Source organism: Ictidomys tridecemlineatus, chromosome 12 (genome assembly GCF_052094955.1).
Source record: "Ictidomys tridecemlineatus isolate mIctTri1 chromosome 12, mIctTri1.hap1, whole genome shotgun sequence".
Taxonomy (NCBI): domain Eukaryota; kingdom Metazoa; phylum Chordata; class Mammalia; order Rodentia; family Sciuridae; genus Ictidomys; species Ictidomys tridecemlineatus.
The window spans coordinates 26,527,649-26,548,116 of NC_135488.1; the positions used below are offsets into that span (position 1 = coordinate 26,527,649).

Here is a 20,468-nt window from a genome sequence, read left to right on the forward strand (position 1 = left end):
AAAATTTTATTGTTTTAGAAGTGAGTTGTGATATTGTGGTCTGCAGAAGTAAAAATAATTTTTTTTAAATATAGTATAGATTTATGGTATGTTTAAATAATGAGAAGATAGACAACTTTGGAGATAACCATTCAAATAAATATGTGGACTGTTGAAAGTTTTGGTGTGTCTTTAATGATCTCTTATGTCTTCAACACGCTAAGGTGACCACTGTTGTATAAGTATAGTTATTACTTATGTTTTTTCTATGTATGTTTCAAGTATCATTGCTTTGTTTGTTGTGCTTCTTTTGAATATTCAATAACTAATTGCAACTATTATTTATCCTTTGAAATTATGTTGGATTTTCTCCACTTTTTTGCTTCAGTGTTTTGCTTCTCATGCACTGCTCCCTGGGTTTCATTATACCAAATTTATCCACCAATTTTACTGCTTATAACAAATTATTGGCACTGGGGTTATAGCTCAGTTGGTAGAGTGCTTCCATTTTATGCACAAGGCCCTGGGTTCAATCCCCAGCACCATAAAAAAAGTATCTTATTGAACGGTTGACATCACTACCATATGTGAAAACCTTCTCTTTTAACTCATTAAAATTTTTGTGAAGTTAAATACTTTGTCATGAATCATATGGTTTATGTGATGTGTATTTATTCATTTTTACTTCAGGAACCATTGACATTAAGGGATGTGGTCATTGATTTTGCAGAAGAGGAATGGAAATGCCTGGACCCTTCTCAGAAGACTTTATATGGAGATGTGATGTTAGAGATCTGTAGACACCTACTCTTTATTGGTGAGCCTAAATTTTATTCAGAACTTCTAATTCAAAACCAATATTTAATTTTTTAACTGTATAGTGTATCTTATGCCAGCTTCTATTTTGCATGAAAACGTTTTAGTTTCTTGTTTTTTAGGACAAAGATTGGGCATTTGTTTTTGTAGAAAAGAAAGTGTTAAATATTTTTCTTTATCTTTAACATCATTTCTAATTAGTGCTCACAATGTAGAGAATAAAAATGGTTTCAAAGTATTTTAGTGTTTTTGTCCGAAAAAATGATTTGGAAAATAATTGTGTAGAATCTTAAGGGTATTTTCTCTTTATTTTTTTATATGGAGGAAAATATTAAAAAGCCTTCTGTAGTTATGAAGAAAATAACAAAATGTGACATACTCCATTTTCCATCAAAAACATCTTGCTCTCTGTAAGTTATCCTTGGTCACCTTTCCTTCCCCCAAAGAAATAACCTTGAAATTTTAAGAGAAAATTGACAGCAGACATATATCAAAGTGGGTAGAAATCAATGAAGCAAAGAGTACACATAAGAGGTTCAAATGTCAAAGAGGAATTCACATTTAAAAATGTTAATTGATAAGCTAAAATCTGACACAAAAATTAATTTTTTCAAGCCTAGGTTTATTTCTGTTGCAATAATTAAAGAGCATTGCATGCTCTGTGTTTATCATGCATATGAATTATTTAAGCTCTTTTTTGTTCTCCAGTGATCTCCCTACATTCAAATACACAAAGCATTGTTTAAAAAAAAAAAAGATTCAAGAGGCAGGAAAGGTGGGATAATGGCAAGAAGGCCGAGCTGCCTCATATCAATAGGTTAATTTAATTCATTGGCATCACTACTACATATTGTTCATTTTATTACTAGGCAGGTTACCAACTTAGCAACATTATGCACCTTATTTCTCAGTTATATACTAAGTTGTAATGTGCAATGTTAGGAGTTTTGTGTAGCTCTCAAGAAAGTCCATTGTATAAACCTACTGTTATGTAGACAGTTTTAGGCTCAGTGAAACATTGTGCTTATCTATAAAGAGAGTTCTTTTATTCTCAGGTGCTGTGTGCCAGAGATCATATTTGAGGCTGATAACACTCTGGTGAAGAGCATTTTCAAGCAGGGAATTGACATAGCAGCTTGACATTGCACATGTATTTTATTATTATTTTTCTGCCATGTAATAAATAGCAGCATTTCATAATACCTGCTCCTAATGGTTATGTAAGTATAGCTGATCAATGTGGTTTAAAGAAGAATTTTCAGAGCCGGGGCTGTAGTTTACTGGCAGAGGGCTTTCCTCACATGTGTGCGGTACTGTGTTTGATGATTAGGACTACATAAAAATAAACAGATATAATAAATGCATTCTGTCCACCTATCACTACAAAAAAAAAAAGTAAAAAGAAATATTTCTATTGTAATACAATTATCCAGAATTTTTTGGGTTACATTTTTCTAATTCTTTTGGTTTTTTTTTTTTTTTTTTTTTGAGTTTCACTCTATAGAGAACTTTAGTATTGTTCATTAGGTTTTTTCACATCCGTGATATTGTTTTTATTTCTATATCTATATGTTATAATTGAACAGAAATTATGATGATTTATCACTTTAGGTAAACATTAGTTGAAGTTAAACTGCACGTGAACCATGTTCCAATTTTCAATCAAGTTTTCTATGATTTTTTTTACATGTATAAATATTAACCCTTTTTATATATGATTTTATATAGTACATTGTTTATACTCAGTTCTTGTTCTTAATTATATAATGTATTTAAGTTTATATATTTATACATACACACACACACACACACACACACACACACACAGTGGATTGAACTCTTATAATACTGAGCTACATCATCATGCCCTTTTGACTTTCAGTTTACAATAGACTCTTGTTAAGTGGCTGAAGCTTAAATTCTATTTCCATGCCTCAGCCTTTCTTCCAAGTTGCTAGAATTAATGGCATATTCATTATCTCTCTATATATGAATCTGTTCTTTTGTCTAGGAGTAAGACTTTAGTATTTTAAAGGTATCATAAAGATGTTTCCAATTCTGTTTATCTTTTATGTATTTGTCAAATTTTTAATTTTGATAAAAACTGTACACTGTATAACTTTTCTGAACTTACTGTCTTACATATTTTGAATTTACTGCTCAGTAGTGTTCAAATAAATTGTTTTGTAAGATTTTTTTTTTCTAGAATGTGTGTGTCACATAAAAAGTATGTTTTTTTTTCCTCCAAACAAGTGATCCTTTGTCTCACCTTTTCATCCCTGATGACATTCTTTTTGGTTTCTATATTTGGCTACAGTAGATCTCTCTCATACATAGAGTTACCTGGTATTTTTTTTTAATTGGTATTACTATTTCACTTAATATACTATCTTAAAAGTTGATTATTATAAATATTATACAATTTCTTATCTTTGTAAAATTTTAAAAGTTTTCATATTTTATTCCAAATTGCCTACATGTAGTCATGTAAAATGTAATTTGATTGGTTTGCCACATTGGTCTCTATTGAATGTTGTTTTAATGAGAGTAGATCTGTAAATATATTTTTATTTGACGATCAAGTTGAGGGCTAATTGATGTGAAGTTAGTTTTATTACTCATGTCTTCTTCATTTAACCTCAAGTTAAAATGCTCTATTAAATATTGTAACTTTTATTGTATTTATATAGGGAAGTATTTTTTTATTTTAATATTTGTAGTTATGTATGTACACAGAATATTCCATATAATTGTTTAAATAACTTATTTTGTACATGCAAAAATAATATTGATTTTTTGATTGGTATTACATGGACTTCATAGATTTCTTTGGGTGCTTTAGGCTTTTTTTCTGTATCAGAAGTGTTTACCCTCTGAGCCACATCTACACCCCTTTTTTGGGAAGGGTACTGGGGATTGACCTTAGGGGCACTTGCCCACTGAGCTACATCCCATGCCCCATTTTGTATTTTATTTAGAAACATGGTCTCCTTCAGTTGCTTACCACCTTGTTTTGATGAGGCTGGATTTGAGCTCACAATCCTGCTGTCTCAGACTCCCAAGCTTCTTGAATTAAAAGTGTGTATTATCATGCCTGGCTGGCAGCTGTTTTATATATAATTTTGTTACATTGTCTAGATAAGTTGCTTAGGGCCTTGCTTAATTGCTGAATTTGGTTTTAAACTCATATTCATAAATTTTAAATATCACTTTTGCTTTTGATTTCTGTGTTTTTATGTTATGTTAGAATGCAACTTCAATATTGTAATTGTTTTGTGCGTTTAACCTGATTTCTTTGGAATAATATTCCAGAGACTACAGAGAATATTGCCTCTGTAAACCAAAATGGTTTTTAATGTTATTTGAAGGGTTTTTTTTTATTCCTTGGGTAATAATGCAATTCTATTTTTTATTCTTTGCATTAATTGGGGATTAATGTCTCCTATTATTATGTTTTTGATTTCTATGATGTTGAATTTTGTCTTTTCTTTCTGTAGATGAAAATCATTATTTGAGTTATATATATATTCCATATGATTGTATTCTAAGGATTTGGCATATTTATTTTTATATAATATTCTACTTTGTCTCTTATTTATATAAATATTATCAACAATTTTGAAAGTAATATTTGTTTTATCCTTTTGTTTTTAATCTTCTTGTGACCTTATATCTAAAAAGAATTTTTGTAGATTTAAATCTGACATAGTTAACATATTTTTAAGTTTAATCTTGTTGGTTATATTGTGTTTTGATTAGTTTTTTTTTCCAAATTGTTTATTGATATTGAAATTAGTGATGAGGAAAAACTTCTATAGTTTTCAAGTTTTGTTGATTTCTTATATTTTTTTCTACTATTAAAATATGCTTTAATGCGTAGCTCATACATTTTTATGGTGATAATTTACTTTTTTCTATTTTTTTATCCTTGATGTTTATTTTGTCATTACTTTGTAATTATTTAAGTGCCTAAAAACAGTAGAATAAATTGGAAATTACATTCTTATATTCTTAAATGAATATACAAACAGTGTAACTCCACATAATTTATCACCAAAAGAATAGATTTTTATAGTTTGTGAATGTATGATATATGAAGATACATTCTACTGTCATGTATAACTAAAGGAAAATTAAAGAAAAAAATAAAGTACTTAGTTTGCACTACATTTTAATCTGAATTTATTGATTTTCTAAAACAATCAGTTTTTTTATATGTGTTGCCATGAGTTGTAATTGATGTCACACCTGCTTTTCTAATTTATACTAATTAGCAAATATTTATGATAATTTTTATGCTTTAGTTTTCCACATTCTATTGTAGAATGAAATGTTTTACATACAACAATGAAAGTGTAATAAAATATGTATTTGTATATATTTTTCTTTTCCACAAGAGCTTTCAAATTTTATATGATTTCTGTTGTGCAGAATATTTTATTGCAAATATTCCACTGATTATTTCTCTTACAGCTGGTGAAGAAGTAAAGCTATTTTTGAATATTTTCATATCTTTAAAGATGTATTTTTCATAAAGTTCAAAAAAATGGTATTGGTAGATAAAGTATTGTAGGTTCATATTTTCTTTTTCTTTCAACATACATACTTGTATATCCCAATTCCTTTCTGGACGTCTTCTGCAAAGAAATCAACTGTTAATCATAAAAGAATATCTTAGTAAATAAAATTTCTCTTTTTATATCTTTTGATGTCAATTATTTTTGAAGAGTTTTAAAAGTTGATTATAAATTTATTAACTTTTTTCATTTATTTATTTATTTAGAATTCAACTCAGAGGCACTCAACCATTGAGTTACAACACCATCAGTATTGTGTATTTCACTTAGAGACAGGTTCTCACTGAGGTGCTTAGTGCCTCATCATTCCTGAGTCTTTGAACTCCTGATCCTCCTGTCTCAGCCTCCCAAGATGGTGGGATTAAAGTTATGCATGATTGTGTCCAACACTACCTGTATCTTTTAATTAATTTTAGCATTTGATATATTTTATTTCTCAAATTGTTAATTCATGAGACTGTGTTTGGGGAGGAGTGGGGGGGTTGGGAATCAAGCCCAGCCTTTTTCATGTGAGTCAAGCAATCTACCATCTAAAATGTATCCCCAGCCTGAGACATTTTTAAATGAATATTTCTAGTATATAATTTCTACTTTTTCTGTTCCTATTTTTCTGAATTTCTTTTCAATTTTTTACATTTTTTATTTAGTTTAATAAATATCGTTCAAGAGGTTATTGGGCATTGCTTAGATAATTAACAACATCAAATTTCCAACTCTCAACTTTTGGTTTGTTTGAGTAGATTATACTCTTTATTGTGTGAGCTATTATTTTCATTGAGATTTTTCTATTTAAAATATGTTAAACTAAATCATCATAGTCATTTTGGAAAATATTTGGAAGTCACAATGTAAACAAAAACAGGTCATGTGCAATGATATATAAATGTAATTCCATATAATTGGGAATCTACGGCAGTGGAATGCCAGGTTGAAATAAATTTTAGCGTTGTTGTAATAAACTGTCTCAAAAAAAGTATAAACATTGAAAGGTCTATGAATGTAGTTTAGTGATAGAATATCACTGTGTTTAATCCTAAAAAATACTTCCCAAAAAGATAAAAAGAAAAAAAACTAAATAAGAGATTTATTTTCTGCAACATTTGAGTCACAGGTGGAGTTCAAATATGTTGAAGTAAAGGGCTGTGATTGTGATATCACTCAGTTTGAATGTTGTCCTCATCTGTGGTGCTACAAATTCTTTAAAGATGATTTTCAAAGTTCTCTCAGCTTTTGTCAGCATATTATAGTAAATTCTATATATTTCTTGAGTAATAATCGCTTTAAATTATCCTGTTCTGGGGCTATTCCCCTCCCCCACCTTGATAAGTTTTTATATATTTTCAGAGTCTATTCCCCACAGTGTTACAAGTGGAATAACTTGCTATTTTAATTTATTTCAGGTATGACTTCTAATCCAAACCAAGAATTTTCAGAAGAAGAAGAAATAAAATATTTTTTGCAAAACTTGATAAAGAGCAGGTATGGATACCAAGAGAGTTATATACTTAATTTTGAACAAGAAATATAAATTAAAAAAGAGGAAAGTTCAGAAAATTTTTAATAAAGAGAAAAAAATAATGAAAATTATTTATACACAAAATTACAAATTAATCAGGTTACATTATTAGAAACATTTCAGAAGACTGACTCCTCAACTTGTGGCAGCCACTTTTTGTTTGGTTCGAATTTTTAAGTATATTATTGTAATTTTAAAATATTTTGTATAAAACCACTATAATGCACAGTATTTTCAAATGCAAAATCATGTATCAACCTACAAATACATTCAATGTTTACAGGGCATTATAAAGATGAGTTTTTAAAATACCTTCAGGAAAATAAAGACTCAACCAGTTTTGGAAGCTTTAGAAATAAAACTAGAATAGAAATGGGCATTTTAGTGAAAAAAATCTAAACAGTAATAAAATGCTTATTAATCAGTTATGCTTTAACTTTTAATAATGTCTATGTGATTGCACATTAGATAAAAGTCTACAGATCACTAATACAAAATTGCAATATTCTAATGTGTTTTATGAAGTTATAACAAGGTGATTTTCTACACAATATAGACAAATTGTCTCATCATTTTAGTATTTTTACTTAGAGACAAGAAAAATATTCAGATTAAGGAGAAATGGAAATGATGTAATAAGCCTCACTAGGACTTTCTGTTGAGAAGAACTATTGATTAATTAAATATGTTTAAGGTGTAAGTATTGTAGGCATTGCTTTCTAAATTTATAATTTTAATTCAACTTGAAGTAGTCTTTGTGTAGTTAACTATCTGTTTATGACTCACAAGTTATCATAATCATTCCATGTCATGAGACCTCAAGCATTCCACCTGAGTCACTTCCTTCTTGGAAAGTGATGAGCCACCTGAAAAAAAAAATGAATATCTGAAATAAATAATAAAGGAGTATGACACAGGGCCATAACTTATGATAAAAGAGGTAAAGCACCTTATAGATTCTCTAGACCACATAGGATCTAAAAAAAGATGACTAGATAATTTTCCACTCTTTATTTAAGGGAGTGTACATCAAAGGTAGAAATAAAATTTCAACAGTAAAATTCTTTCTTTAGACATGTAGATTTGCATTCTGGCAAATCTCACCCACCTCTGTGATGCTGTGGCTATGTGGCTCTAATGGATGATACCATCTCCAGTGCCATGCTGAATTTAGAAAAAACTAGGTAGTATATAACATGTATTGGATAGTCTCAAACTAGCTGGATTTCAACTGTGAGTTCCCAGATACCAGTCTTTCTCTCCTAATGAATTCCATGCTTTTTAAAAAAAAATTTCATGCAGAGTTTATAGATATCCTTCAGTAGATCCATCTGACATGCATTGCTTCATCTTTCATATCAACAAAGATTTTGACCTGACTCCAAGTGAATACCCAAAATATCTATGCATTCTGTGGTTGTGGATGCAATGAGAAAAACTTTCCAAGTATAAGAACCAGAGACTTCCTGGATCCTATACATGTCCCCAGTGAACTAAATCTCAGGTCTTAGCACTACTCATCTGTGCATCTCAAGGAATATGTTTTCAACAAATCCAAAGTATTTTCTAACTGATTTCAGTGAGCTAGTTACATAGAAAGAATTTTAACAACATCCTCAGTGATATATATTTTTGCTGGAAAATTGAGCAGCCCAGCTCAGATGCAGTTTGGTCTTTGGCTTAATGGAAATGCTCTGGCACATAAGCGCCATGTTTATGTTCCAGTGCCTGCAGGATTCCCCGCAAATTAAAACCAAACAATAGTGTGTTTGAGGCAAGTTGGAACTGTAGGGATATGGGTGATTGGCTAAGCTGGAAAGAGACAACAACACATATGGCAGCCATATTTGAGGACTCATGTGTGCTTTTAAATATAATTGCACAGCATTTTGTAATTATACCCTTCCTTTAAATGATACAAAATTTTCTATGTAATCAATTTCATTCTTTAGTTAGTAAGTGGAATAATTTGAAATGCACCATTTTGTAAATATCCACAAATATTTCTGTTCAGGACCTGGAGACAATCTCTACCCCAAGTAATTAGTGGTATATTAGATTTTGTGTAAAACAATGTAAATTCTGTGAAAGTCATTAAAATTTCACTCTTTTTTAAATCCTAGAAAACACCCATGTGATCAGTTAAAAGAGCTTTACAATGATAAAAGTGAAAAAGTTTTTAATCTATGCCCCAAATTTATTTATCCAAGCTTTCATAATCAAGAGACAAATTACAGATATAAGGTATTTGAAAGCATTTTTAATACAACTAAAAGAATTCCTGAACTCCAGAGAATTAATTTTGGTGGGAAGCCCTACAAGTTTAAAAAATATGTAAAAGCATTTAAAGATCCCTCAATTGTTTATAAGAGCAGTGATAAATCCTCCATAAGTAAAGAATGTGAAAAATACTTTACTCAAATTCCATCCATTACTAAAAACCATAGGCTTTACAATGAAGATATACCCTACGAATTGAAGAAATGTGAAAATGTCTTTAAGTGTTGCTCAAACATCTTTAAACACTACAGTAATCATACTGGAGAGAAAATCGGGAAATGTTTTAATCAAAAATCACACCTTACTGAACACCAGAAAATTTATACTGGAGAAAAGCCATACAAATGTACAGAATGTGCCAAAGCTTTTAATCGAAAATCACAACTTACTGAACACCAGAGACTTCATACTGGAGAAATGTCATACAAATGTAATGAATGTGGCAAGGCTTTTAATCGAAAATCGTGCCTTACTCTACACCAGAGAATTCATACTGGAGAAAAGCCATACAAATGTACAGAATGTGGCAAAGCTTTTATTCGAAAACCATGCCTTACTCAACACCAGAGAATTCATACTGGAGAAAAGCCATACAAATGTAAAGAATGTGGCAAAGCTTTTAATTATAGAGTAAGCCTTACTCAACACCAGAGAATTCATACTGGAGAAAAACCATACAAATGTACAGAATGTGGCAAAGCTTTTAATCGAAAACCACGCCTTACTCAACACCAGAGAATTCATACTGGAGAAAAGCCATACAAATGTAAAGAATGTGGCAAAGCTTTTAATTCAAAATATCACCTTAGTGAACACCAGAGAATCCATACTGGAGAAATGCCATACAAATGTAAAGAGTGTGGCAAGGATTTTAATCGAAAATCATGCTTTACTCAACACCAGAGAATTCATACTGGAGAAAAGCCATACAAATGTACAGAATGTGGCAAAGATTTTAATCTAAAATCAGGCCTTACTCAACACCAGAGAATTCATACTGGAGAAAAGCCATACAAATGTGCAGAATGTGGCAAAGCTTTTAATTATAGACTAAGCCTTACTCAACACCAGAGAATCCATACTGGAGAAAAGCCATACAAATGTACAGGATGTGGCAAAGCTTTTAATTATAGACCAAGCTTTACTCAACACCAGAGAATCCATACTGGAGAAAAGCCATACAAATGTACAGAATGTGGCAAAGCTTTTAATTCAAAATATAACCTTAGTGAACACCAGAGAATCCATACTGGAGAAATGCCATATAAATGTAAAGAATGTGGCAAAGCTTTTAATTATAGAGTAAGCCTTAGTCAACACCAGAGAATTCATACTGGAGAAAAGCCATACAAATGTACAGAATGTGGCAAAGCTTTTAATTATAGACCAAGCTTTACTCAACACCAGAGAATCCATACTGGGGAAAAGCCATACAAATGTACAGAATGTGGCAAAGCTTTTAATTCAAAATCTCACCTTAGGGAACACCAGAGAATCCATACTGGAGAAAAGCCATACAAATGTACAGAATGTGGCAAAGCTTTTAATTATAGAGTAAGCCTTAGTCAACACCAGAGAATTCATACTGGAGAAAAGCCATACAAATGTACAGAATGTGGCAAAGCTTTTAATCGAAAATCTCGCCTTAGTGATCACCAGAGAATCCATACTGGAGTAATGCCATACAAATGTAAAGAATGTGGCAAAGCTTTTAATTATAGACTAAGCCTTACTCTACACCAGAGAATTCATACTCTAGAAAAGCCATACAAATGTAAATAATGTGGCAAGGCTTTTATTCAAAAATCACATCTTACTGGATGCCAGAAAATTCATACTGGAAAAACCATACAAATGTAAAGAATGTGGCAAAGCTTTTAATAAAAGATTATACCTAATTCAACACCAGAGAATTCATACTGGGGAGACACCATACAAATATCAATAATGTCGCAAAGCTTCTCATTGAAAGTCATTCCTTAGTCAACACCAGAGACTTCATATAAAAGAAAAGCCATACAAATGAAAAGAATGTGGCAAAGTTTTTAACCAAAGATCATACATTATTTGACACCAGAGAATTAATACTGGGGAAAAGCCATACTATTGTAAAGAATATGGCAAAGCTCTTTATCAAAGATCACACATTTATCAACACCAGAGAATTCATACTGGGGAGAAACCATACAAATGCAAAGAATGTGGCAAAGCTATTTTACTAGGAAAAGTATTATTATTCACCAAATATTCATACTGGATAAGAGCCATGTCAATGTTAAGAATGTGGCAAAGATTTAAGTGTGCTTCCAGAGTTAACAAGAAATAGGTCATTCATACTTGAGAAAATTTTCCAAATCTATAGACTGTAAAAGTCATTTGTTGTAAGATCACACCTCATTGGTCACCAGAAATGTCATACTGGAAAGAAAACTTACAATTGTCCAGAGATAGCTCTGCAGTGCTCACTCCATTAAACCCCAACCCTTGCCCAACTGGCCATTACACAGGAGCCCATGGAAGTGGGCACGCAGCATGGTTGTATCCTTGGCCCTCTTTCCTTCTGTGGAGCTCACCAGGTTCACTTGTCCTTTCATCAGTTTCTCTGTTTTAATTGATTAAATTCAAATCATATTTTTTTCCAAAGCTATCTCTGTACTTAAAGGCCTCTTGTGTCAAACTGACATATTAATAAAACCATCTTATGCCTGAAGTCTATGATAACATCAATGTTTTTCCCATAAACTCAGATGGACAGCATTTTTCTTTGTCAATGTCTTATTTATTTTATTTTGGGGGTATACTGAAGATTTAATTCAGGGGCACTCAAACACTAAGCCACATCCTAGCCCTGGTTTGTATTTATTTATAGGCACAATTTCACTGAGTTGTTAAGGCCTCACTTTTAGTACTCAGGCTTGGTTTGAACTAGTGGTTCTATTGCCTCAGCCTCCTGTGCTGCTTGGATGACAAGCATGCAAGTCAATGTCTTTTGCTCTGAGGTTAGTTAAATTTTACTCAGGATTTTATGGGCATAAAAAGCATGAAAAAGATATTTTTGTCACCCTTCAGACATCATTGTGGGTGTGAATTCTCACACTGAATAGACAGCAGGAGGCCTGTCTATGACCCTGAAAGCCCTGAGACTCCATCCATGACTTTAAGCCCCTGATCCTCCAGAGAGTTTGTACATATGAGAAAAAAGCATACTACCATTTCCCACCTGGAAACATACTATAGCAGTTAGTAGCAGACCCGGGGTAGCACTGTGTGTCTTTGTACCAATGTGTGGCTCTGCTTGCATATATCTGACATCTGTTTTTGAGAACATTGAGCCAGTTCCTGATGAAACATAGTTGCCCTTTTTTCTCTTAAAAGAAAACCACAAACCTGCACACTTTTTAAATCAATTATTGTGTTATATTTGAAAAAAAAAATTAGAATTGTTAAAAATGGTGTCAATGAAAAGCCAGTAACCTCCTGCCAGTAACACTTACAGGGGTACAGTTGTTTCACCCATGAAAAATGTCTGTCCCAAGCCACATTGTGAAAGCTCAGATAGTTACATCTTTCCCAGAATCCATCCTCGGCTCCTCAAGGTGCTTGTTTCCAGGGAACGATGTTTTTAACAGTCAATAATGTATGAGGAAATCTTTTCCACTGCAGTACATCAGGTTCTGTCTGGATTCTGGAAGACTCGGTCTTCACCTGGGCACTGTGCTACACACTTTTCATCCAAGCAGCAGGAGAGGCTGAGGAAGGAGGATCACAGTTTCAAAACCAGCCTCAGCAATTTCACATGAATCTAAGCTACTTAGGAAGATCTTAACTCTAAATAAAAAATTTGGGGATGTGGCTCAGTGCTGAAGAGCACTTTGGTTTGATCCCAAGTACAAAAAAAAAAAAAAAAAAAAGACAAAGAGACTCAGTTTTTTTGGTCATCAGACTCAGGTTTTTTCTGTACATAAGTCTGAACAATTGCAACATTTAAAAACCTTTTTTTTTTTAAAAAAATGATAATAGCTATAGTTACTTAGTGATCACAATTCAGACTAAAAAATCATGACTTAATCAACACCAGAGAATTCACACTGGAGAAAACCCATAGAAATGTAAAGAAGGTGACAAAGCTTTTAATAAAAGAACAACACCAGAGAATTCATACTGAAAAAAAACCATACAAATATCAATAATGTGGCAAAGCTAAGGAAGTTAGGAAGATCATAACTCTAAATAAAAGAGACCCCAAGAAGACACAGAGACATTCTTGCAAACTCCACTGCAGGTGTGAACTTAGCTTTATACCTCACTGCTCAGAAGTTCTCAGCCATGGCAGTGGTTACACCCAGTGGACATTGAGCCTTTTAGAGGCATTTTTTATTTTCAAGGTAGGGAATAGGATTACTAAACACCATCATGGTTGGCAATCCCCTTGCCAAAAATAAGTCTTTGGTCTCTAATTTTAACCATGCTTAGGCTCAGGAACTCTGGGTTAGATCATACATGCTGGAAAAAAAATGGTATTTTTCTAATTTATTATTTTCTCCCTAGTGCTTTAAGCACAATGATTGTCTCCAAGTAGTGAGGAAAGAGGAAATAAAAGAAGGAGCAAAAGGAGAAACACAGAATATTATCAGAAGAAACCTAAATCCTGAAGGCAGGAAAATTATTAATTTGGCCCTGATTGTGGTGCTACTAACATTCTGACCAAGAGTTCTACCATCCTTCCCAAACCTTACCAGTCTCAAGTCAGTTGTCAATATTGAGCCAGATGCCTGTACTTGAACATCAGACAAGATTCTTCCTTAGCAGAAACCCCATTGAGGATGTAGTCTTTCCAGCTGTGCACACATGTGCGCACGCACACACACACACACACACACACACACACACACATATTCAGGCGATCAGAAACTGCAACCCCATGCTGAAGCTGGTGGCCTGGGACATTATCTTGTCATCTACAAGAAAAACATTTGATTTCTGATCCTGCACATTACACCATTTTCTGTGCAGTGTTTCACTTTCCCCTTCCAAGGTGCTATACCAGAGGGGAAAAAAAAAGGTCCAGTGAGATTCAAAGCCAGGCCCCTGCCCTCATCTCTCTACCTTAGTAGTTTGCCTTGTCCCAAACATCCTGAGCTTGCCCCAGGCAGGTATCACCTGATGATAAATTGAGGATCAAAGGACAGAGGAGAGACTGTTGACAGGCATTAGATTTCTCTGCTCTGCTGGCCAAGCTTTATGCCTCACTGGAAGATACTCTATTAAAACAAAAAGTTCTGCTACTCTGCAATCACCCACAAGGGTCTATAGGGTAAGAGAAGCAAAAAAAAATGATCACAAACACAGGTTCTTGCCTGATGGAGTAGAGAGCAAGCCTCTAGAGGGACCTACAGAGTCATTTCCATTTTTTTTTTCTGGAAATAGAATGTACTTGTGTTACCACAGCCTTTTACAGCCTGGACTCTCTTTCTTTGAAAATGGGGCTTTGCTGACCATGAAGGGGATAAATTCTTTGACTGTGTGTATGTGTGTTGGTGGGTGTGTGTATGTTGGGGGCAGAGGAAGGTACTGGAGATTTAACTCAAGAGCATTCTACAGCTTTTCTACTATACCGGAAGAAGATACCTAGATGTGTTTTTGTAAATTTCACTGTGAGCCAGGGTCTCACTAAATCGTTCCAGCTGACCCTGAACTTAAAATCCACCAGCTTCAGTCCCCTGAATCCCTTTATTTATAGGCATGGACCACCAAACCCAGGCATGCTCTACTTCACCCAGTCATGACCTTCTGTAGAGAGTTAATTCTTAGAAATAGCCATCTTCCCAAGTTGTTTATGTGAAAATTAACTAATATTATTTTCATACTACCAATATCCTTTCTATTATGCTCCCAGCATCCAAAGTCAGCTTTGTCTGATCTAATCATGACATGTCCAGAAACCAGAATACCAGAGATGGCTCATGCCCCCTAAAGCTCACTGAAATTATAACATACTACCCCTAAATCCACTTATGCTGTCTTATCTTTTCTTCCTGCACAAATACAAGGAAGTCTCTTTCCCATTTTATCTATCATCTCCCACACCCTCATCTCCTGACCAACCCTGGAGCTTCCTAAATGCCTATTCAGTACTGCTTGTAGAAAACTGTTCTCTGTGACAGTGCATGTGTTTATGTGCATCTTCTTTATATGTTTAAAACAAACTCAAGGCACTCTTAGGGCAATGGAAAATCTATAAATCTAAAAAAGGGCCAGAGCAACTACATCTGTAACCTGTACTACTTGATCTTTTTCATGAGGAGGCACTGAAGCCCCTTCTTTCTGTTAGGCCTTCCCCCTCTTAGAGTTGGGGAGAACAAATGGCTGCCAGAGGTGAGTGGAAAGGAGGGGCACTGCACCTGGATTGTGGGAATTGTGCAGGCACTTTTCCTGTTGCACCATTGTTGTAAACTTGGGTTGCAGAAGAGGTACATTAGCAGATAAAGTCCACAATAGTTTGGAGTAGAGCTAGGCTTGTACGCCAAGATTCAAATTCAAGATATCTTCTCACCTTCTTAGTTACCTTCCTTATAAACATGTTAAAGCATCAAAAAAGGCAGGGCATATGTTCTGGGTGTTCATAAAACCAGATTATACTTTTCAGGAGAAGAAAACATTGTCTCTACTTTTCTCCTGCAGATTGGTATTATTAGCGCCTATGACCATATCTCTGCCACCACCAGGACTTCAGTCTGTGGGGAAATAGTCTGCCTGTCCTGTATGGGGAGGAGGACCTGTACCATTCTAAATAAATTTCCAGCTACAGTACTATAGTAATACTGTATTCAAAGACCCTAGCTTCATATAACTTCTTAGAATCTGAAGTAAAACCTGCCTCAGCACAGGACACTTCAGGGACTATGATGGAAGCAACCAACAGAAGCCCCCAGTCACCGGCAGAGCACCATCCTTTGGCAAAAATGAAAAACAAAACAAAACAAAAAAACATGCTCATCATCTAGTGGTCTTATCAGGCAACTGTGGGTATCTGTACATCATGATCCAGAATCGTTATTTAAGAAAACCATGGTCCATCCAATCATGGTTATAGTGCAGTAACACGGCCTTTAGAGATTCTTTTTTTTTATTTTTTAAAATATTTTGTTTTTAGTTTAAAGTGGATGCAATTTATTTAAATTTTATTTCTATGTGGTGCTGAGGATCAAACCCAGTGCCTCATGCATGCTATGAGAACACACTTCCACTGAGTCACAAATCCAGCCCCCTTTAGAGTTTTTAAACAAGAGATTGGGTATTGCTTCAATTTCTGGAAGAGAAGTAACAGTTAAAATGTTTACAGGGATTTGATTCTTAGCTGTGGGTGTTGTGGTTGAAGGTCTTAATGGGGTCATTGCAACAGGATTCCCTGATCATCTCAGCAGTAGAGATCCATGCACCCAGCCCCTTAAATCTCAGGGTCTGTTCATCAGGGCTGAAACTATACAATTTTGGATGCAAGTCATTAAGCTGTAAGTTAGTGAGGTCATAATAACTTTTTTATTTTGTAAAGTGTTGAAAAAAATTGTTTTTGAAGGAGAGACTAAATCAGGGCACAGATTCTAAGCCCCAACCATGCAACAGAATGGATAATTAAAATTAAAATTTTTGAGCCAGTCTGAGTCTCATATAATAAGGCTGAACTGCAACCTGAGAATTCACATTTCTATCCAGTTCTCTGGTAAAACTGATGTTTGTCTGGGACCCAGTCTTTGGGATGCAGGATCAACCATAGTATGACTTAGGGTAAACTACTTCTTGCTAAATGATAGAGGATAGATTTGCGTGGGAAGAGCATGAGATTCAGGGAATAATTCTATAAAAGTGGGGGTCACTGTGCTGACCCTCACATGCTTTTCTATCATGAAGAAATTAACCTGCAACCCGGCCTGACGTAAGTGGTCAGGGTATATCACATTCCTCAGTTAACTGTTATCTGCGGGAGAAATTCAGGTATAAAATAATGTCCATAAGAGGAAGCTGTGTTACCCTTAAGAAGGGAACATTTGTGACTCTTTCCATGTACCACATTCTTAAACTCAGAGAGATAGAAATATTTTTTCCTAGCTCTAAAATTTTCAAGAATTTATGGTTTAGAATCCAATGAGAATCAGTTGCATTGGCCAAGGTGACCTAAAGTTATCATAGCAGTGGGGACTTGACAATTGGATGTCATCCAGCTGTCAGTTCAAAGTCAAGTAGTAGGCCTGGATGGTACTTTTTGGAAACTTCTCTGGGATACCCAACAAAAGTGGATTGCATGAAAGGCACACTGTCTCTCTCCCCTTTCAGAAGACCCATTATCTACTATGAGAGTGTCCCCTTTCCCTGTTTATCCCTTCAATAAACTAATGCCTGCTTTTCTGAGTGAAATATTTGAAATCTTTCTTACTTAGTTACAAGAATTAGAGTTTGAAGGGGGGCCTTCTTACTGTCTCAGTTTATATGAAGTCACCAACCTTATATCACTAAACATTTAAAAAGTTCTCATGATCTACATTAAACTTGCTCCAGCTACACTTTCAAGATTTACAGAGTTGTAGTCTCCAGCTCTTTCAGGAAAAGCCAAAAGATAGACCTAAGATCAGCTAAGATAAAGCTAAATGGTGTGGCTGTTTTTTTCCTCATACTCTAGTAGTTAGGACCACCAGGAGATAAGGTTGAGTCCAGTTACTGTGCAGCAAAGATCTTTGGTTCCCACTTCTGTGTTCAAATAACCAATGAGGTTAGGATGGTCATCATCCACAGTATTTGAGAGCAGGAATGAGATGTCTCCACAAGATACATGCACATTTTCATCACTTTCAAATAAAGATTTGCAGGTGAGGTGTTTTATGCTAGAAAATCATCAAAACAAATGGTAAGGCTATGCACTGGATAACCAGAAGTATTCCATCAGAGGATCAGTATCTCCAGCATAGCGGGCTCTGGTAAATGCTTGGCTCAATAAACGACACTTAGTTTAGAAATAAGCAATGATCTGATCTCCACCCACAAATTCTGTTCAGCCTATTCAAACCACTAGTACATACAGCCACTCAGAAGTTATCCCTGCTCATGGGACACTCAAGAAACTGGAAACAATAACCTTGCTTTACCTGTTCTACTCACTCAAGAAAAGTATCTCAGTTGATGTGGTTTTAATATGCATTGCAGAACTAGTAAAGAATTTGCCTGAAACTAAAAAAAAATTATTGGCTATAAATGTATGCCCACTTATAAATGTGAGTTTAATACAGTAAAAGAAACAAACAAACACTTTCAGAGTTAATTTCTCCACTGAGCAACATCCCCAGCCCTATTTTTAATTTTTTTTAGAGAGAGAGTTGCTTAATACCGTGGTATTGCTGAGGCTGGCTTTGAACTCAGGATGCTCCTTCCACAGGCTCCAGGGCCACTTGGATTACAGGCATGTGCTACTGCACCTGGCCCCAAATTTGTTTTTTTTTTTACAAGTAAAATATCTGTAGGTAGTTCTGACTTTGGCACAGCTGATTTCAGGAATCAGTGTCCTTTCATCTCTCACTTCCCATTTCATTTTCCCATTTCATTACAGGGCAATAAGGTTTCCATGCTCACTTTCTACAGTTATTTATGGTCTCTGGAACAGTATGTCCAGACCAGCTAAAACCAACTTGGCAGGTTAAGAGCCGCTTGTTCAGGGGTCTTTATGCTAAGACTTCCTGGTCTGGGTAACCTGTCTGACTCACCCCACATGGAGTGGAATTCAGAAAAGAATTCCCAGGAAAAAACACAAGCAATTTCTGGAAGAAAAGAAAACAGACACTGGAGACAAATAACACATTAGACTCCCTTCTGATCCTCAGGGAAGCGATTGTCTATACTGTGGAGCTGAGAAGTCTGTTAGTTCATGACACTGTTCAAGCACTCAGGGCTCAGGACATTCCCACTTAATAGATGAGGAAAACAGAACTCAGAGGGGGTTAAAATTCCTGTTGAAGGCCACTGGCCTTGAAAGTGGTAGACCTGAATATAAAGACAAATCAAGACTGTTTTGAATCAGTCTTGACCTCCCAGCTCAAGGCTAGTCTCTATCAAGTACAAGAAGCTTCTCATTGACATAGAGGAGGAAGAGGGGTAGCAGGAAAGATAAAGATTCCCTGATAGAACTTCACATAGGCCCTGTACTGGTAAGTTTGTTCCTGAGTTTGGGAGGCTTCCTGCCTACTAATACCTTCTAGTGATTGATACACATATATATTCCCACATCACCTTTGCAGTTTTGGCATTAGTATTGTTTTTTTGTTCACTTATTTTTCTTAAGTTAACTTGCCTGTTATACTTACAGAAATGTCCTCAAAACCTTAAGTGTTTGTGGAAGTTTTAAATCAAAATGAGTAATGCTTGCCTCAAATAAAAAATAGTTTTAAAATTAGATAGAAGTATTAAATGAAAGGCTAGCCATCTGTTTACCATTTAATATCATCCCAGAACTGAGGTAGGGTCTTCAGAATCAACTTGGAAGATTAGAGTTACCAGGTCACACCAGAACACAAATGACCCCTATGCTCCTCCTCCACATGCAGTTTTCCATTCTTGCAATTACCTCTGCACTCTAAGAGCAAGTCTAAGGAAGTACCAGCTACTCTAAACCAGGATGCCATGTTATCCTACCAAAAATGTGGCCAAGTCTCTACACCTTATCCTCAGGGTCTAGGTCCTGGCCACTGCAACCCTAGTTTCTTAACACATAGTTTTATAGGTGTATAAATTTATTCTGGGGCCTTGGTTTCTTCTAGCACTATTTTGCCTGAACATTGTATCATGTTATAATTCCCATTTTACCTTTAGTGTGATTATTGCTTTAAGTGCCCTGGGAAGAAGTCACCAGGTTTGCACAGTGTATCCAGGAAGCCAGGCAGTGCTAGGCCATACACATATTTGCCCATTTTTCTTCTGCCTACCTGCTGCACAAATGTCTGTCTTAGACCAAATTTCAGGGGAAGACACAGAGGCCACCGACCCCAAAATCAAGGAGGGCCTTTGAGAGTAAGAACAAATACCAGTCACTGTGAAGAGAAAAAAGTCATTCCTCAGGGACCTGGTCTAACTATCTTGCACAAACAGCTGTGATAGAGCTGTATTTGATCAATATCCCCTGATTCCTTGCACAATGTTATCTTTTATTCAACTGTGATTATTTCAAACACAAATGACATTGATCTCTTTTCTCTAAGGATAGAATGTGAAAACTTCTCCTTCTAAAATTGTTTAGTCTCTGTAGAATAGCCATGTAGTCA

The 20,468-nt window shown here is 34.7% G+C and overlaps 1 protein-coding gene across 1 annotated transcript; it reads left to right on the top strand.

The window, feature by feature from the left end:
• The first annotated feature begins 680 nt into the window (after window positions 1–680).
• On the top strand, window positions 681–11,918 carry LOC144369133 (uncharacterized). The gene is made up of 3 exons (XM_078028222.1): window positions 681–796; window positions 6,773–6,851; window positions 9,012–11,918. Exons 1-3 carry the CDS (start codon window positions 763–765, stop codon window positions 10,948–10,950), a joined length of 2,052 nt encoding a protein of 683 aa, XP_077884348.1. The 5' UTR covers window positions 681–762; the 3' UTR covers window positions 10,951–11,918.
• The last annotated feature ends 8,550 nt before the right edge of the window (window positions 11,919–20,468 follow it).